This window comes from Budorcas taxicolor, chromosome X (genome assembly GCF_023091745.1).
Source record: "Budorcas taxicolor isolate Tak-1 chromosome X, Takin1.1, whole genome shotgun sequence".
Taxonomy (NCBI): domain Eukaryota; kingdom Metazoa; phylum Chordata; class Mammalia; order Artiodactyla; family Bovidae; genus Budorcas; species Budorcas taxicolor.
This window is the reverse complement of record NC_068935.1, coordinates 123277307-123298643: the sequence shown is the minus strand read 5'-3', so window position 1 is coordinate 123298643 and position 21337 is coordinate 123277307. Positions and strand designations below refer to the sequence as shown.

At 33.6% G+C, this 21337-nt stretch overlaps 1 protein-coding gene across 1 annotated transcript in view; it reads left to right on the top strand.

Moving 5' to 3' along the window:
* Positions 1-21337, top strand: part of CNKSR2 (connector enhancer of kinase suppressor of Ras 2) — a 281300-nt gene that overhangs the window by 141258 nt on the left and 118705 nt on the right. The window contains exon 9 of the mRNA XM_052663048.1: positions 14764-14910. Within this exon, the coding sequence (XP_052519008.1) occupies positions 14764-14910 (147 nt within the window). The remainder of the gene's footprint in view (positions 1-14763; positions 14911-21337) is intronic.

The following is a 21337-nucleotide window of genomic DNA, read 5'->3' as shown; positions in this document are numbered from 1 at the left end:
TGATATTTAAATACTGTGAGAATGTGTCAACACATATTTCTATTGCAGGAATATTCTAAAATATTAGAAACTAACAGAATGATGGTTGGAGGAACTTGCTTTCAGTTTTTGCTCTGAAATTGACCTATAGATTTTTTAAGTGAGTCATAATAACTATTTGAGTTTATCTTTTCAATAATAATAACGGGAGCCAACACTTCCTGAGTTCTTACAGTGTGCCAAGCATCATGTTAAGCCTTTCACATATTTTATGTTATTAACTCCTCACAATAATCCTATGAAGAAGGTGTATGTGGAGACTTAATGATTATTTAACCCACCCACAGCTCAAAGCTCACTGACTCCAAGGTCCATGCTCTTACTTCAGTTTTATTATACTCCCTCCCCAAAATCAAATTGTAAGATTATCAAACAAAAAGGAGGAATTCCCACAATCCTGTAAGTAAATCTTAAGGTTCAGGGAGAGGTCACACAGAGCCAAGGGTAGAGAATAGAGGAAGTGAGAATTTACATAACTTGGGTAGTGGTTCGGCTTAATTGAAATTAGAAATGGGGTTGAAATTTAACTTTACTGCTACATCCTCACTCACTCCCTTCCTCCAGATAGACAAGATACATAAAACACAACGCCAGGCATGTGTTAGAAGTTCCACAGAAATTAACTTTCCAACCTCCCTTTATCTACTACAACAGTTGGGCCGATTGGAGTCCAAGTCCTTAGCAGACTGCTACTGCAACCTACAAATTGATTTTGGATGATAATAGAGACATTGTCTGACAGGAAATTATGTTGAATTCCATCAAAGTGACCTTAATAATGTGATCAATTAGCAGATTGCCTTCTTTTTGTTCAAATTGAGCCATATTTGTGCATGAATGGTATCTTTCATTAAATGCACCCTGCTGTGTCCTCTCTTTCTTGCTGTTGCCCCCATTGTGGTCTGTGCAGTGGCTTTTACTTCTTACGAGACAATATACAAAGGTGAGGGAATGGACATTATCTAAGTGTTGTTATTATGAAAGGTTTGATAGATCGATAAATTAGTTGAAACAAGTATAAGTTATTGGCAGTCTACAGTTATCCCTTCCGTCCCTGCATTCATAACCAGGGATATTAGGGGTTTGTTATGAATATTTACATTAAAATATTGCCTAATGCTTTTGAAATACATATTTTAATCCAGTATTTAACCAGAATAGTGAGATATTACCAATATTATTCTATACCAATATAGGTTCAAGAATGAAAAGAGTAATCTTCAATTTTATGTTTTGAATGTTATTAGCTCAGTTAGTATTTTTCTATAATTATAAAATTCCCTATTGTTATAGGTAGTAATGTACAATATAAAATTTGACTACTTTTCTTATTATAAAATACCTAGAAAAGCAATGTGAAATTTTCCCCCAAGAGTCTGAGAAAGTTGAATAATCACAGATGAATTCAAATACTATTTTTGAAATTGCTAGTATGGTATATCTTCAAGATGTTCAATTAGATGTGTGTGTGTGTATTTACAGTTTGCTCTTTAAAATATATATATTTTCTTATTTAAAATGAAACTGGAAGTTTTATGTCCTTTTTCACGTTGCTATATTCTTTATTATAAGTGGCTTTTAAGCTTTTCTTATCAACATACTTCTGTGGCTGAGAAACTGGCTGCCAGGTAGGAAGAAGAAAAACTCATGAGCATCCAAGCAAAGCAGACTGAGCCCTATTGCATGTCTTCCCTGCCAGTGAAGATCCAACTCCTCAAAGGCTGCTGGAATCTCCCAAGATTTTTTCTACTTCATCTGCCACTACATTCCTCTCTGGGAGATACCTCGGCATAGTTTGAACCAGCAACTCTGCCCTCATGATGCACTTTTAACACTTTTTTTTTTTTTTAGCTGATGAGTCTACTTATAGTTATTAAATCTATTTGGGCATATTCCTAATGAATCTGTTAAAATTTCATGTCTTTGCTGTTTTTGGTGTGTAAGTGTTATAAAAGTCTATCCATACTAAAAAAAGATACTTTCTTCTTAGGAATATCAGTTGAAAAGAATGGAGTATGTGATGGTTGAATCTAGCAGTTGGAAAATTTTCCTTTTATTTTTTGTATATATTAAAACATATTCACTATTACTTTGGAAAGTCTTCTGGAACCTGGTGACTACATTATGGCAAGAAAGGGTTCAGTAGATGGGGCTATAAAGCCTACTGGAAGGGAAAATAACCAGGTTGGGGTAGTCAAGAAGAAGATAGCCTACAACAAACAGTCAGGGTGTTTGACAGTGATCAGTAAGAGATGGAAGATGAACACTGTAAACTAGTGGGTTTTGTTACCCCCTAAATGGTAAACATTACTGAACAAGAATGCAGCTGATGTCATAGGGGGTGGGAGAAGGGAACGAGATAAAGGACTATTGAGTTATCTGGAAAGGTCATTCTGACTTCATTTATATAATTCTCAGCAGTGTCTCCTTTATTCTCTTCTTCTCACTCTAGTCTCTCATTTGTGACTCTTTCTTCACCCTCTTGTTCCTTCAACCTCAGAACAGGCGAGTATTGTTTGAAAAGGAAGCCAATGTAATCAGAATGGATGGAGAGTGTGGTGACCCATTAAAACTCAAAAATCCCTTCCCCCTGCCCTGCCCTTATCCTGTTGCCTGGAAGGAGTAGTTCATTGAGTGGATTCAGTACCACAATATTGGCTAACACCAATGTGCTTTCTCTCTTTTTTAAATATGTATAATTGTTGTCTTTATTTTTTAGGTTTTTCTTCTAAGTTTTCTTTACTTTACCATCCTCACCTCTTCTCACTTGACGATTTCTCCTACGTTCTTCACGTTTTTCAGTACTTTTTTTTATTCTCGCCTATTTTCTTCTGTCCTCCTTTCTCAAAAGAGAAAATATTTATCTTATAATTTCTTACAACAAAAATATTGAAAACTCAAATGACAGTATTTGCAGTACACCTCCTTTCTTATCCCTGTAAACACAAGATGTGGCTGGAGTACAGAGATTAAGTATATTAGCATGGTGTTTAACATATTGCTTAATAAATGGTTATGATGATATCCTAAAATAATTCTGTTAGGATTCTAAGAAATTGGTATTCTAAAACAGAGCAAGTGAATTGTTTTCTTTTGGAAGGGGAAAATAGCATGAAAAGACACTTACCAAAAATTAGGAAAAATAATACATCAGAGATTTCAGTTCCTCATTGTAAAATTTTATTTCAGATTCTACTTTGTATAGGATATGGTTTCTTTTATTTTACACTGAATATTGTGGATTTGATGAGAATGTGTGGAAACTGGTTTTGGACTACCACATATTTATATAAATTATGTTTTATTATCCCTACAGAAATCAATTCATTACTTTATTATCTAATATAATATTTTTTGATTTTTCTGTTATCAAAGTAAAATTATCTTAAGTCTTTATATAAAGAAGATAAGTTGTATGATACCTTAATATTGGTAACTTCCTGTGAACCAGTTTATTTTTTCTGCAAATCACTGCATCCTGACTTATTTCTTTCTAATTTATACAATTCTTCCTAGCTCCACCAGGAAAAGACTAATTGGTTCTAAATATGGTTAACTTTAATTTTTTTTTATTATTAGAAATATCTTTCAGTGTCAACATACAATTAATAGGTTAATTATTTTACATGGAATTTTAAAATGTATCCATATAAGTGATTATTTTGTATGTTTAAAATGTATCTCCTGGCTGATGTTCTTTCCTACTCTGGATTTTTAAGTGTGCAGCTCATTTGCAAATCAATGTCAATAACTATATCCCTTTTCCTACATGTATCAAAAAGACAGAAATCGGTCAGTTACAGTTCCCTGATTTACTTTATGTCTATAATAGAGGTGGGCAATTAGTAGATTACAGCTGCCTGATGAAGATAAAAAATTATTGCATGAAAGAGAAATACATTAGAGCATCATAAAATGGGAAATTCAAGAGATAATTTTAATAATGTTAAGTTCTTTTTAAGTTATTTAGCCCTGTGATTCAAATATAGGTTTCATACACTAAATTAACATTCTCAGCTACATTGTGGCTGAAATTCTAGGTCATGTAACTACTCATCACTTTCATATTTCCTCTCATCTTATTACTGTAATACTGGACAATAAGGGGTATTTTAAAATTGAGACAAATGGCAGAGAGAGTTCATGGGGCCCCATTTAGAACTGACAAGGAATTACCTTTTTTGTCTGAGTTGTTGCATTTCTGATAAAATGATTTCTGAAGATAACATCTACAGTGAAAGTATTTACAGCCATTATGGAACTTCTTAAACTAAAACTTTTTGTTAATAAAGATGTAGACTACTGTTTATTTAGCTATATAAATGCATATATGCACATTCTTTGGTTTTGTTTTGATAAATGCAGACATCTATTGCAGTACTTGCTAGTATTTTCAAATACACATATCTGTTAAATGTCTACCAGTAAATGACATTATAAAATTATTCATAGAAAAGTTATAGATTTTTAAACATGTTTCTTTATGAATATTTGGCTTTGGTTACTTTAATTACATTTTTGTTTTGATTCCTAAACTAAGTTTAAGTTGAATTTTTCATAAATATAGATGTTTTCTTTATTCTTTCTCAGAATTCTTACAAATAGGATGTATAGATTTTTAGATAACAATGTTTCATCCCTTAGCTTTGGTGACTAAGACTCTATTTTAAAATACACATTTTCAATGTCTTTGCAAGGAGAACAGAAATGAAACATAAGAAGAAATGACTGAGATGTAAAATTTCCGTATATATGCAAACATAAAATTAAGTTAAAATTTAACCCATGCAAGTATCTTTATAAAAATTTTAGTTAATAACTTGTATTATTATGGTTTTTTGAAATTATCCCACTGATTTTGTGGGTAATGAAGCTCTGTGATATGACCAAAGATTCATCCCCACATTCTTTTACTGTTACATGATTGTCTTCCTTCTCCATGTCTCCCTAGCAGAGGCTTTTAGACTCACTGAATTTTATGTTTTGGAGAAGTTAAAGAATACCATGAATGATAATGAAATAAGAATAAAATGGGCTTTGATTTAGTTTCCTATAGCATATACGAATGTGAACCATGAAGCCCCTCAAAATAAGCTTTTGGCCTTCAGAGACCAAAATATTACCAAATACCGTACTGAGTTGGTATATTGAGTTGCTCAAAATGCTAAACTATACCAGAAGCAGAGATACAATGATACAAAGGTGCAGTTTATATAGGTAACAGGATAGGTAATAGAAGATAATGCAAGTAACAGGATGTGGAAATGTATCACCTTTGGTAAAAACAATGTGGGTGATCTGTAGAACTAAATGGAAAAAAATCATGAGTATTATTTTCTTCCTTCCATGAGCTTCCTCATGAGTCAGTCAAGAAATTCTGATTTAACCCTCAGAACTTCTTGGTTATAGAGAAAGACTCCAGGAAGGTGGTGTACAATAGGTGAAAAACAAAGTACTGCTTGTAGTCTTCAAGTTGGTTTTCTCTCTTGGACTCCCTATCCATCTTCAGCGGTGAGAAACTGTGTTCGCTATGCTTTTTCTTAAATAAAACACACATACACACACACACATGTATATTATATATGTGACTGTCTGTGAAATTCACATGAAAATATTAGCTACCAAAACATATGTGTAAATTCAAATTGTGAGGAGCTCAACATGGTCCAAGTTTTATAGTAAAATTAAACCACATAAAAAACATGCCTTTAAAAAACAATGTTTTAATAAGTCTTATTTCATTGTATAAATACTTAAGGAGGCCATGAGATGAAGAGTGGCTCAGTGAATAAAGACATAAAATTGTGGAGTATTCCCTGTAATGAAAATAAAACTTTTTAATTCCTTCTTTTTGAATGTTTGTTCCCTTCATCTTTTCCCAAGATTATCTCTTCTAGTCATGTTTGTAAAAAATAATCAGTACTAAGGTTTCGTTTATAATAGATAGAACCTTGGGTCATTTCTAATACTCTGAATTACCTACTTAAATTATGCCATGCTGGAATTTCTTTTAAATTTTACTTATTTATTTTCAGTTGTGCTGCGTCTTTGTTGCTGCACATGGGCTTTCTAGTTGTGGCAAACGGGCTACTCTAGTTGCAGTGCACAGGTTTCTCATTGCAGTGGATTCTCTTGTTGTGGAGCATGTATGGACTCTAGATCACAGGCTCAGTAGTTGTGACACACGGGCTTAGTTGCCCCATGGAATGTGGCTCTTCCTGGACCAGGGATCAAACCCGTGTCTCCTGCGTTGACAGGCGGAATTCTTAACCACTGGACCACCAGAGAAGTCTTCTATGCTGGAATTTAAAGTAACTTTTTATATTTTTTTTTGCATTTAAGTCCTTAACCAAATGCATACCTTTCAGCTTATATTCCTCTTTATTGGAACCATGGGTAATTCTCTGTTTCTACTCACTAAATGAATGATTGTGAAAAAGCAAAATTAGGATATCTCCAAATATATCACACAAATATATTGTGTGAAAAAAATAAGTTTAGATGAAGTTTTTAGATTGGTACTCAAATTTAGTGATTCTGGGATCTTTGAAAGATACTGTGCATCAAAATTCATTAATTCTGAAATGTTTTGAAATGTTTCAGTAATGCAGGAGAACAGAGCACTGTAATATCTCAGCACCAAAACATTTGACAAAGACACAGTGTCATTAGTCTGAATGTGATGGGTTGTATATTGAATTGTCTCTTTAGTGCTTTTGAAAAGAGCAGAGGAACATTTGGGTATGGTGTGACTCATATTGTCAGACATTCATATAGGCACACTTCAAGCCTCTTTGAAATTTACTTTGTGAATAGGTATCATTTAAACATTACAACCATCCATGAGTAAGAGCCAGTGTTTACACAGGAGTGTGTGTAATTGTTAATGAATGGATCTGTTACTTTGTCTTCTGAAGGATAATAACTGAAAATATTTTAAGAATGTCCTATCTTCCTACTTGTATTTCTAGAGATGCTTTTTCATAATTTCAAAGACAGTTGTAACAGAGGCAAAGGTCTAAGTTGATAGGCTTACATTCTTTTATGCTTATTTGTAACTTTGGCTGCTTGGAACCGTAGTCTTTTCATTTGTTGGTCAAATTATTCACCTATTGTTTAGGAATCAGATAGGCTAGAGAATGTCCTAAAGGGATCAGAGACTTCTTCTCACTATGTACAAAGAGAAAAGGAAGACACCTCTTTAACACCAACCCCAAAGCCCTTTGTGTACCTAATTCGGGCAACCCATTGTCCAAGGACCTGCCCACTTATGTTGCCATTTACCCAAGAACCCTTGGTATCTGCTTCAGCCTGATCAAAGCAATTACAAGCCCTGTCTACAAGAAAGCAGAGCATGTGGCTTTAAACTCTTGGGATACCTTAAAAATTCTGTCAGACCATTTTAATTCTGTTTGTGCTATATATAAAATACATTTCAGTGTCCAAATTGGGGATTACATTTAAACTAGTAAGACTTGCCATTGTTTACAGACACTGAATTTGCTACCTGGACAAATCAGGAAGATACTATTTGTAGTTCAACATATGTGAAAAACATATTATCTTTAATAATATGACATACTTGGTATCAGATGTATAGGTGGATTTTTAAAGGTCCATGAACTTTAGTATGAATGAAATATTCTATTAAATATTGAGAAAGAAAAACCTGGACTATTTATATTTTTCTAGAAAACCTTCCTAACTGTTTCTATAATGTATATGATGAAGCAGAATATTTCTACAACAAATAGCAACTATATCCATTGTTACTATGGATATATGTTATTATAGATGTTATGGATATTATGTATTGTTATGGAAAATATTTTTCTTGTCATAAATCACTGTGACTTTAGGTCTGAAGTATCCACTCTATAATTTTTTTTCCAAATGTTTATAAGAAAGTTTATTTGGTAATTTGAGGTAAAGAATGTTTATTATAGCTTTAGTATCAAGTATATTACGTTTAGAGAAAAACTTAATACTACATCTTAGTTTTATATACAAAACGAAATTCCCTTTTGACCTTTAAGGCACTTCATTATCTCGGAAACATCCACATTCTCGTGTCACCGTGCCATATCACTAGTTATCAACAAACATGCATTAAGTCTCTGCCTTTTTTTTAAGGCATTGATTGCAGGTATATCCAGAAAAATGAGACTCAGTTTTGATCCTCAAAATAAAACCCTCAATATCCAGTTTTGTGAGGGTAGATGAAGGACATGAGGAAAAATAGATAGCTTTAATAAGCAGCAGTGCATGTAAAATGCCATTAGAGAGATGTAAGATCACATGAGGAAAATAAGATCCTAGCTATAAGAGGCTGTATGATGGGTGTTGCATTTAATAAGTGCCATTACGGATACATAAGATTTTATAGGTGGGAGAAGAAAAATGCAAGTATCTGTATAATAGAAGGGTACTTTTGCTGAGAAGAAAAGCACAATGTTGAAGGGCAGCATAATACTAACTTAACCAATTGTTCCACCCATACTGAACTAATGAGAATTGCTCAAACTGGTTTTAACTTGTCTCAGGGCTTTCTTCAGTCCCTCAGCTTCCATATCCTCTTCACGTGTCCACTTCCTAAGAAATTCAGCCTAGGCTAATAGGAAACCTTTCCTGGACCGTCAAGAATGGGTTAGCTGCCCTTTGGGGGGCTCCCATTTTCCATTCTGTAGGGGTACTTCAGTTCAGTTCAGTTCAGCTGCTCAGTCGTATCCGACTCTTTGCAACCCCATGAATCGCAGCACGCCAGGCCTCCCTGTCCATCACCAACTCCCAGAGTTCACTCAAACTCACGTCCATTGAGTCAAGTGATGCTATCCAGCTGTCTCATCCTCTGTCGTCCCCTTCTCCTGCCCCCAATCCCTCCCAGCATCAGAGTCTTATTTATCGTAAATACTTACTGAGCTGCTCATCTCTCCCCTGCTCATTATGCTTTTTAAAGAGTCACAGGTTGTGCTGCAAGCGCCATTGCACCCATAATACATGGAAGGCACACATCACTATTTAGTGATTTTATAAGTTATAATATCTAATCTTAAAAACATATTAACATATTCTAGACATGGGCAAGTCACTGCCTTCAAGAAGCTCATTGTCTAGAATAGCTGTTCTCAAACAGTGTTTCCTGACCAGCAGCATCAGCATCATTTGGGAACTTGAGGGAAAAAAATGTAGATTCTAGGGCCCCACCTCACACCTACTGGATCAAAAACTGGTATTTCCAGGTGATTCTAACACATTCTGAAGTTTAAGAACTACATTAGAGAGAAATTATAGGAGATAGTGATGGCCATATTGGCTCAGGGTCTATTATAGAAATTGACTCTTTAGTTAGGCCTTTGATGAGCTTTTCAAGTGTTTTGAGGAAAAGAACACTTTTATGCTGTAGCAGTATATTGGAGCTGCAAAAGACTAGTAGTAGAAAAAGCAGTTAGGACTCTTAAGTCTAACAACCTGGTATTCAAGACAGATAAAGGAATGAGAAGATGTATTAATTGCCAGAGTCTGTTCTTCAGGATGGGCTTTCCCAGGTGACACGGTGGTAAAGAATCCACCTGAATGCAGGATACGCAAGAAACACAGATTGGATCCCTGGGTAGGGAAGATCCCCTGGAGCAGGAAATGGCAACCTGCTCCAGTATTCTTGGCTGGGAAATCCCATGGACAGAAGAGGCTACAGTCCATGTGGTTGCAAAGGGTTGGACATGACTGGGTAAGCACACACATTCTTCAGGATAGATGTGTATTAAAAATGGGAAACTGTTGTAGGTGACTCCACGCTCAAAACTTGAGAGGATGATGGGGAACTTTTTATTGTTGCTGTTGAATCAAGTGTTGCATTCATTTGTACTACCAATGGAATATTTAGAGGAGGATGTTTGCTGTCATAATGCCTTGTGCTTTAGAATCAAACAGACTTGAATGAATTCTGGCTTTGCAACTTACTATGTTTCTATTGGGCTTCCCTGGTGGCTCAGATGGTAAAGAATCTGCCTGCAATGTGGAAACCCTAGGTTCGATCCTTGGCTTGGGAAAATGCCCTGGAGAAGGGAACAGCTACCCACTTCAGTATTCTGGCTTGGAGAATTACATGTTTCTATTAATGATCTTGACCAAGAAAATTTAGTTAATCGCTTTTCACTTCAGTTTCTTCACATGTAAAGTGGGTTTAATAGTTTACTTCCTAGGGCTGTTGTAAGAATGAAGACATAAATAAAAGGAATGCAGTATGAAGCATCTAGCACAGTGAATTACTGGTGCTTGATTATTCAGTAGCTACTAGTATGGATGAATGAACTGTTGAAAATATGCCACAACTTCTTGATAGGGATTGGGGACAGTTAGGAGATTTGTGAGTCATGCCGAAAGTTGTTAGTGGAAGTTCTGGAAACAAGAGTTTTTTGTAAGAAGACAGCATGAAGTATTAGGGGAATAACACTTAGCCTGGAGGAAACACTTGCATGTATTGGTTGTGAGGAGGAAGAAAGATGGAGGACCAGTATTCAGAGTTGTATCAGGACCATATCCATTTACTACAAAGCTCAACTGTTGTCATCTATTTGTACTTTTCTACCCATTCTGCATAGTAAAGTTGTAACGTATTGTGATTTTTGAAGTCTAATTATTTAGCCTGTGCAGTAATACATAAACATCTCTTTTGGTGTTGAGTTCACTTTCACAAGTCTACCAGTTCCTTTTTGGATGTCTTTGATTATTAGAATGTTTTTCTTTGTATCCCAAACTCACTTAAACCTTATTTAGTTCCTTTCCATATTAGTGGGTTATTCTTTTATATTAGCAGCCACTAGAATCCCTGGTTTTCATTCTTTCAAAGCTCCTTCTATCTCCTAGTACAGAAAGACTTTCATTGCAGCCAATGTAAAGTATATAATTATTTTTCATATTACTGTTATATCTTCACATGGCTTTTAATTCAGGTCTATCAAACTTAATACTTTAAAATGATAGCCAGAAACTCAAATGAGGAAATAGAAAAGTAAGTTTGAAAAATGATTAACACACATTGATATATTTCACTGATTTTGATATTTGTGTACCATATCATTTAGCTCTGGAATGGGGCTCCCGAATTTCTTGAAGTTGTAACCCATATACTTGCCTCATTTCGTAATATTAATACCATCTACTCATGTCCCCCTATAATCTGTCAACGATAAGTATCTTAGTAACAAATAAATTTATTTTAATAATTCACTATACTTATGTTTGAAGATATGTGAGGATACACAGAACCAGAGCTGAGAATCATTTTTCCTAGAGCTCTAAGACCACACCACATCTGCCCTTGAATAGAACTTGGTACAATCCAATATATGGGTACAGTTGTTAAGCATAATATGCAGTAGAAAAGGTAGAAAGTAATGAAGAAATGATCCAAGTCAGGGAGCTTGAGAAAGGACTAAGGAAAAATAGGATTATTCATATGAGAGGCATGTTGTCTGGTTGCTGTTTATGGGTATACAAGTACTGGGGTTGGACTGATATAGCTAAAACCTATCTGTTATTAAGAAAAATTTTACATGTAAACTGGGAATTACACAGCCAACTTCATTACATTACTATTCAGCAGTTTCCACAAAAACGTAAATTAACACTTACGTGAGGAACCTATTGAAATCATTCATTGAGTTAAAAAAGATCAACAGATAATGTAGGTCTTATTATGAATAGTTGAGTAATAATTTTGTTTTTCTTTTGACAGTTACATAAAAGAATAATGTACAGAGCAGATGTCATTTCCCCATCACTATCTTTTACTGTTCTACATAGTGTTGCCTTTCTGGTTCTTTTTGTGGGAATTTTCCATCCATAACAAACAGTCCTAATGAGATAATTCAGAAAATTCATGATTTTCTAACTGGAATATTACTCTTAGACTAGGTCCATTATCAATATTTTGTTGGCTTTATTGTTTATAAAACACATGTTTATTGCCAAAAGTTTAGGAAATTAAAGAGTAAATGAGAAAATATATATTACAGTCCTTATTACCCTTTAATGTAACCATTGTTAATAGTGGTATATAGCTTTCTGTGTTTTCTATATTTATATGCATATTTTTACAAAAGTAAAATTGAATTGCATTAGCTACATTTAAACTTTTTCTACACAAATTTTACGCCCCATGCTAATGGACATTTGCATAATATACAGTTTTTGTTTGGTTTAAACGGCACTGCAACATGTTGCGCATTTATCTCTATGCTTTTATCCAGTCATTTCCTTTTGGCAGTGGAAGTTGAATTTGAGAGCCAAAGATAAATATATGTATGGATCACTTTTGTTTAAAAGACTGCTAATGGAATGTCAGTGAGTGTGGTAAGGCTGATTAAAAAGTAATAAAGTTATATAATTTTCTGCAATTAAATAACATTCATTCAGCTATAAAATTTAAGGCTTTCCAGGTGGTGCAGTGGTAAACATTCCACCTGCCAATGCAGGAGATGCAAGAGACACAGGTTTGAGCCCTAGGTTGGGAAGATTGACTGGAGAAGGAAATGGCACCCCACTCCAGTGTTCTGGCCTGGAATATCCCATGGAGAGAGGAGCCTGGTGGGCTACAGTCCATGGGGTCACAAAGAGTTGGATATAACTGAGCGACTGAGCATGCACACAAAATTTAAATCTAACCAAATTATTACTTTGTCATCAAAAATCAATTTCACTTTCTCATGGAGAAACATTTCTGTTTTTTGGAATTGCATACTCAAAAAGAGCATAGAGAAATTGTGAAAGAGTAGGATGAATCGAATTACACTAAATGTTACACTGGAAAACCCAATCAAGCCCTAAGAATTTTCAATTAGTGACATGATTATGTCATAGAATAAAATGAAGAGAAATTGGTATATAAAAATCAATATGTAATTCATTGTCTAGAGTAGATAGGCTGAAAGAAGGTTACAGCAATATTGACTGCTTTAGTATCATTAGCAATTATCTAAATGAATAAAATAAATGATAAAATGTGGTTATCATTAATAAGTTGTTCATAAACTCTTTGTATAAACAGTATGTTTTCTCCCTCCAAACCTGATATTCAAAAATATGCTCACTTATTTTTTTGGCAAGCAAAATTAATACTTGAATTTGAACTAACTTTGCTTTGATCTTGGCTCATAGAAATGGCTGTAAGGACACTTCTTAGCCATCAGAAGAATTAGAATCAGTGTACCTTTGGGGATGTAATAATCTCCACTTATATATAATGGGAGACGTTTGACCAATATCATTGCTGTAGCTGATCCACATTCAAGTGATTTTTTAAAAAATTGACAGCCTGTTATTCATGTTAGGCAAGTATCATAATGATCATTTTGATTCCTGAGACCCTGAGGTTTTAAGCATTATAATATCTTGCTTCCTTTTTGTCCTCTTTCTCTTCACCATCGCTCAGTTTAGCTAAAGTAGAAGCTGTAGTTTAAATGAATGGTCTGTCATATAAACTAAAGTATCTCATTATCCTTCAGTGGCTGTGGTCCAGAGTACCTCTTTCATCATAGTCTCTGGGATCTGTGCTAATTTGGATGAAAGTGCTCATTCTTTACAGCTTGAGCATTATCTCCCAGGCAAAAACATGGTGAATAGGCACAGGCATCCATTCCCTTTCATTTGGGTGCCTAGGAAGAAACTAGATCATTTTCAGACCATTGGCTGAATCTTGCTTGCAATCCAGGATAAATTTTGACCCACTGTATTTATATAACACATTTATATAATTTATGTAGCATAAATTTCTAATCCATTAGAGTTGGAAGAAATGGTTGTCTCTTTTAAATGTGAAATATATTGTTTTAAACCTTGGAATAATAGATGTTTTTAATGTGTTTCTTTAAAGAATACTTCTAAGATTTCAAATAACTGCATAACCAGTATGTCTTAAAAGCAAATTAACAAATATTCAATAATGTAAAAGAATAAGTAATGTAACATGGATAACAGTTGAGTCAGGTTTTTGGACATTTATCAAGTACTTCTGTTTAATTACACAATATGTTTGGGGTGATAGCCACATATCACATGATGGCTTCATTAAATTTAGTTTATTTTAAATTTAGAGAGTCTTTTGGAACACATTTTCAATAGCTGCTGCATTGGAGTAGCATTACCTTGTCATTTCTTACTCTATATTGTGGTTAAAGGTTTATTTTATCAATCCTGTCTTCCACGCTCAGAATGTCACCTTGGTGTGTCAGTACTAGCTACTGGTAGTGTAATGTCCGTCTCACTTAGGGACATTAGTACCACATATCTCTAAAAGATGGTGATGAGCAAGCATGTGGTTTAATTTGTAAGTTCAGGACATTGCCAAATCTTTGTTTCAGGCATGCGGATTCTTAAATTGTAAGTTGTGAACAAAGCTTGGATCTACACCTTGTGCAGCATTAATAATGCCATAATTTCTTTTAATTCTAAATTATTCTATTGGTTGGATACCATCTTAGTCTCTGCTTTGACTTGTAAATGTCCATTGTTATCTCATAATGATATGGACTCTAATGCAATAACATGGTTAGTCAATTCAAAAATAAAATATCTTTTTGAGTTTATAGCTCCTGAAAATTGATAGGATGGTACACCAATTATGTGGTTTTCTTTTTTTTCTTACTAATCTTATTAAAGGGGGAGAACATTAAATCTTTGAATACTGTACCTCAATTTTATTGTAATGATTTTGCTGGTTACCAGGTGGGGTGGCAGTTGAAAAATTTGGTGAATGCACTACGAGAGGACCCGAGTGGTGTTATCTTAACTTTGAAAAAGCGACCTCAGAGCATGCTTACCTCAGCACCAGCTTTACTGAAAAATATGAGATGGAAGCCCCTTGCTCTGCAGGTAATGAAGCTTAATCATAAGTCATACACCATCATTTTAGCCATAGATTATCTCAGTAATGCTTCTTTATTGTGCCTCATCTCAGCAGCATATGGATTAATCTTGTATGCTTTTGAAAATTTGTTTGTGAAATGATCTCTTCACAGCTGATCCTAATAGGCTTAATTGTGATGAAATTTCAAAATCACTATAACTAAAATCAAATGATAAAGAACCCTGCCTTAATTTTTAAACATTTTAAAGCATAATTCCAAAGAAAAGCACAAGTTATTTGAAGCTAAAATGTGGATAGAAATGAAAGTGAGAGGTTTCATTTTGTGATATAATCTTCCATTTAAAAGTTATATCCATATACACTTCTGGAAGAAACTAGATAATAGTTTATAGAATTCTTTTAAATCAGCTCATGAGATCAGAATAGTTGTTTTTGAACCGTAGGTAGAGAAAGTTTTAGATAGTAATTAAAATGTACCTATTACATTCTTCCTGATGGATCATTTTTTTCATTTCCACCATGTACAAAGGCAAAAACAGGGAAATTGTTACATTAGAAATTCTGCATTTTTCTTCAGCATGAAACATCACTCTAAAATGTTACTCTGGATGTTGATAAATTAGGTTCATTAAGAACCAGAGGTATCTAGGAAGTGATAAAAATATTCTGATTGATAAAGACAAGGAAATAATACATTTTCTTCCTTTTCAGTCAGGCTATAATGTTTAAACACATCATAGAAGAAAATTTTACTCTTCACAAGACCTGCACTTTTAAAATAGAAGACCATTACTTTTCATAGAAGTTTAATTTTTAAAAATTAAAGTCACCCATTGAAATAGAACATTTCCTGTTGTTCAGATTAAAAAGAAAAGCAATAAATGAAAATGCCATTGTTATCACTGCTATTAAGTTCTGTGTTAGTACCTTACACCAGTCTTGATTTTTTTTTTCCCCTGAAATTCTCAATTTTTCATTACACATGAATGGTCTTATAGATTATAATGATTTCTCATTGTTTAAAACTTTCCTACTTCTTGGCCTCAAAGTTGCATTATACTTAAATAAGATAAAAATATAAAAAGAACATTAAGATCTTTAAATTTTTAATGTGAATCCATTTTTTCAAATAAAGATGTATAAAACTATATTTTAAACTATATTAATATGTCCAAATGCACTTGACTTGCAGTATATGTTTATTATCAAAGATTTTTGATGATCATTAAAGTTTAGAGACCAGTATTTGACTCATTAATTCATAGATTAGCAAATCAGACCTTCCCATCACATCATTTTATTTTCTCACTACGTTGTAAGTTACTTTGTTGTTCCACTCTGTAGTTTTCTATTGACATGTCTTCCTCAAAGATCCTTCTTCAGAGCCTGAAAGGTGGGAACCCTGAAGAAGAGACCCTTTCAGCCATTAAGTTTTCTTCTCTATATGTGTGGTTAAATTTAACAGCTTCTCTCTAGAACCTTCTGCTTCACAGTGAACACCAAAAAGACGCTAATTTCTTATTGATCCATGAACTCTATTTGAGGGAATACCTCTAGAAAATAAATTGATGATTTGGTCCCCTTTTAGGTTCTTTTCCATGAGCACAAACTGGGGAATTAAGCTAATGACCATATCTAGTTAAGAATCGTTTTTATAGAAAATTCTGAAATAATCGAAAGACTTTTTTTTCTTTGCTACACATACATTTGGTGTGTGTGTTTAAACCCAGAGAACAAAGACTTTAATTTTTTAAATTGTTCTACACCATTCCTTAATTATAATAGATACTTAAGACACTGTTTCTAGGTTCATTCCTAAATGCCAAGAAATGTGCCTCATCAGATCACTAAGTATATTTATTCCTTATTGCCTATTCAGTTACTGTGAGTATACTTGTAAATTTACTTTTTCAGAATGCTGAATTCAGAAAAAAATAAAATCAGTATTTACATAAGTGCTTATATGTGTTGACATTTTTATAAATTCGTTACTTCACCTGCATTTAGTTCACCTAAAATGTATTGTCCAAGCTCGACTCTTTATAGATGAACAATATTATTAATGGGTTGGAGGAGACAAGGAGAGACCCTGCTTTCAACTTTGAAAATTGACTTTAAGAAGCAGAAGAAAGAGTAGTAGTTTTAAGTAAATATTTACAGGTGATAGTAAAACAAAGTCTTAAGAGTAAGGGAAATGGATTAGTCCTATAACATGGCACACCACTACCAAATCTCCCACCACCATATCTTCCTAAGACCTGAAATTGTACCATTACAGAGTTTCATTTTGGTATTAAGGCTTGGGCTTGTGCTAAAATGCAAAAAGCCACCAGAAGCATAATGGAAACTATCTGGTTAGGATTTTAAGAGAATGAATACAACCAAAATGGACAAAGCTTGAAGATTCCAGGATCTGGAGGTTGTAAGTAGACTGCTTCCAGAAGGGGAAAAATCAAAGAAATAGTGGGATGATCAAGTCTTACAGGCAGTTCTGGATTCTTTGCAACTTTGCCTGAGACTACATACCTTTCCTAGTGGCCAAGAAAGGACCTCATATGTGAAACTTAAGTGCTTAATGTAGCAACAGTCCCCTGTGCAGACATAAGTGCCATTCTTACTGTAGTCCTGCTTCTGGTGTGTTGGAGCCAAAATGCCCATTAACTCGCCTGAATACAAATTTGCATCTTCAAGCCTGAAGAATTGGACATTAGGTTATTTCTTCATAGGGTATACCAATAGTCTATTAAGAATTTTTTCAAATAGAGTTTACAAAAAGAAACAATCTGTGGCATATATTTAACCTCAATATGTACATTTCATCTTTTTCTTTTATGATACCAGGCTTAGCATTTTCAGATAAAGTATAGCAAAATTTGTGTAGTTTGGAGCTAGATGCTAATACATGCCTCTCATGAAGAGAACAACTTCATTCTAACAAAGGAATAATTATTTTTTAAACTAATAAGGAAATAATTTGTACCTGCACAACTAAAATATAACCTTATCTACCTTAAGGTAGAAGATTTTTGAGGAATACACATGTTTTAATAAAAGTCATTTTAGTTCTAAAACAAATAGTAGCTTCTATTATTAATTAACTCCAATGACAAATTTTAATCTGGATTTTCTTTTGAAAATCATTTGTGGAATTATAGCCAAATAAGCAAAAGCATACAATTCAACTTCATGCTCACAGAGCAATTTCATTAGTACATTTCATGAAATTTGGCAACTCTTGTTAAACTTGATTTCTCAAATATTTTGCAATAGAACTGAAAGACTTAAAGATATTTTAGTCAAATACTACAAGCAGATTTAATCTGGAGTTGAATTTGTTGTCATCCGCACCCATTTATATATAGTAGAGATGGTCTACCTGAGGTAGAATCTTTTATTCTGAGAAAGCAAACTAGCAATTCCTTGCTTTCTGAGAACTGTTTTTACAACATGTCCTTAGTAGCACCCTCTACTAATGTCCTGGATTTTGGTAAGCATGGTGGTTGCTTATGGTCAAGTCCTTGAAATTGAATGAAAAAATCCTGGGGAATTATGGATAAACCTCAGTGTATATTTTTTGATGTTTGTCGTCTTAAATTAGCGTGCATAGGTCACCAGCTTGCACGAGTGGTATTGTTTTCTTCTTAAAAGAGATCTATGGGAGAATTAGCTGGACACTGGTGAGAATATTGATTGAAATCATCACTGGGAATCAACAATTTTAAACATTTAGGAACCCAACTTTTTTTTTTTTTTTTTTTGGTGAAAATGCATCTCAAAAATAATCACTAAAATCAGTGCTGGAATTCGATTTACTGATACAGGTTTCATTAGACATTTTTAATGTAAAATGATATCAAGCTGTATCGTTAGAATTGCTCCTAGACTGTTCTAATCCATAAGTCTTTTATATTGAAGTGATAATTTTTTGTGTGGTTTTTGTGCTTTTCACTTTAAATGTTATTGCTTAGCATTACCTTGATGCCATTTTTACAGGATATTTAAATTAAATACATTTGCGCAGAAAGAAATGGAAAGCAAATAGTCGTAGTAGTCAGTTTTGTCTATCAACTGGTGTAGCGACTGAAGAACACTGATAATGTTACATCTCAAATACATAGGAATATGAATGGTTGAAGTCACTGTAAAAATAAAAACATAAGCAATAATAAAATTTATTTTAATATCAAAGTTATAGGATGGGGTGGCCAAAGAAACATTAGAAGCAAAGTTTATATGTTTCTGAGAATTTTGCTTTAAAAGCATGTTTTGGAGGAAGGAAGGTAACTAATATTAGATATGACACTAGAGAAGAAAATAAGTTTTAACTAAAAATGTAATTGTGCTGACTGGGAGGCAGAAACAATTACATGTTTTACATGCTCAAGTTAGTAAATAGCTGCAAGCAATTGTCACATCAGATTTTTGTTCACCAATGTTTAAGCAAATTAATTAAAGGATCTAAATCACATTTGTGGTTTTCAACCAAATGCTTTCAAAATGTTAACACAGCCTACAAATAATCACCTAATATAAAAAATTATTTTTTAGTTTTTCCATTCTTTAGCTTCCTATTCTTTCTTTAGTTAATATCCTAAAAATAATGTGTAGTGTAAGGTGAAAAAATTGGAAGCTCAGTTTTAATGTTGCAGTGTTAACTATGCCCATAAGAGTGGACAGCATAAATACCCTAGTGGTAGTTTCAGTAGTGTGCAAATTTTGATGATTAATTGGAAAAAGCCATTTTTTGATGTGACTCTAAAGTATATATTATTTGTGTGTTATATAATCATGTACATAATTTTATGGCCATAGATCTGTTTTTAACTTATATAGATACAGCTTCCTGATCAAATCTGTGGTTGAAAAAAAATGTTTTTTTCTTTGTAGTCTGATAAGAAAGAGATTACATGCTTTAAGAAGAAGACTCAAGTCTTTTGTATTTATAAATTTGTATTTTAGAAAAAGCTGAGAAAAAAACAGAGTGGGGGAATTTAGAATACATGTGTTCTCTTACTTAGACTCTTTTCAAATCATTGAATACTTAAGAAAATCTTACCCAGGAAAAATTATGCCCAATAATTTTCCAAATTAGATCTAGTATTCTTTATATGATCAAGAAATTTACAAGATTGTTTGCAACTTCTTGCCTCCCAAAATCCAGAATACATTTTCTCTGGAGCATTTCTTTAGATGTCTCAGAGTTGCTAACATAAAACAATATTCTGGTACTTGTATTGGAATTATAATAAAAATGTGTTTGAACTAAGGACTTGTGTGAATGTTCTGTGCTAAAATAATGGGGTATTGTGTTCCAGTTGAGTCTGTACTTATTCCCAAGAGTGAAGAAAATTAATGGCCAGGTTTTCTACTTGATGTAATCACTCATATTCCAATGAGTATTTTCCCTCTGGAAGACAAAGCAAACTCTTTGTGATATTTGCATTAGTGAGTTCTACAGATAACTGCATAATGTGTAATGCACCATTTTCATCTTTTAACATTGGGGCAGTCTTTATGTCATTGATTCCATTCAAGTCTTTATATAGCTCTATGAAAGCTGGGTCACTTACCAGATAGATGGACAACTAAATTAAGATATGCTTGCCAGGAGTTCTTAATATGTAAAATGTTTCCAATAAAACCTTTAACTTTTAACTGTAGTTTTTTAGGTATAGCCGCTCTTCTCTCATAGTCTTTAAGGCCGTATGGTTTTCAGAGGTACATTAATGCCTTCCAGATGTGCTCAGTTACCTTAGAGATGTTAGAATCTCTAACGAGGAAAGGCCCTGAGCCATCAGAGGACTTAAAGTGAGATTTCAGTGATCCCTTACAAAAGCTGAAAATTTTAGTTTATACTAATCACAGCCTCCCAATGATGTTTAAACTGGAGGAGTAGGATCTTTTTACTAAATTCATCACTCATGATTCAGAGGAAGATTTGTGCCGTGCCATATTTTGGGATACAGTTTAAAGGTATTTATAGAGTTCAAACTGACAATATGAGAAATGTATGTGTACGTAATATAATATACTTCTGAGTCCTGTTCATAGTAGTAACTTATCATTAATTGACTAAGGTTATAACTGTATACTTGAAGAGGGGCATATATGATCATTTTATTTACGATTTGGATATTTCAAAATATGCATGCCTGTGCCCCAAAAAATCTGTCATAGATTTCTTTTAGAAGAGTAACAGTATGTATGCAAAATATGTTCTTCCTGTTGGAGCTTCATTGAATCTGGAAGGAAAGCTTTGTCATTAGAACTATTGAGATATGAAAAATAAATTTTGTGGAAAGGTCCTTTCAGAAAATAAACCCACTTGGATAGAATCCAAGATGGATCCATGTCATGCTTGATTGCATACCGAAGTGGATCAAGTTATACTGAAGCTTCATGCTTGCTTGAGTTACAAGATGCAGTCTTAAA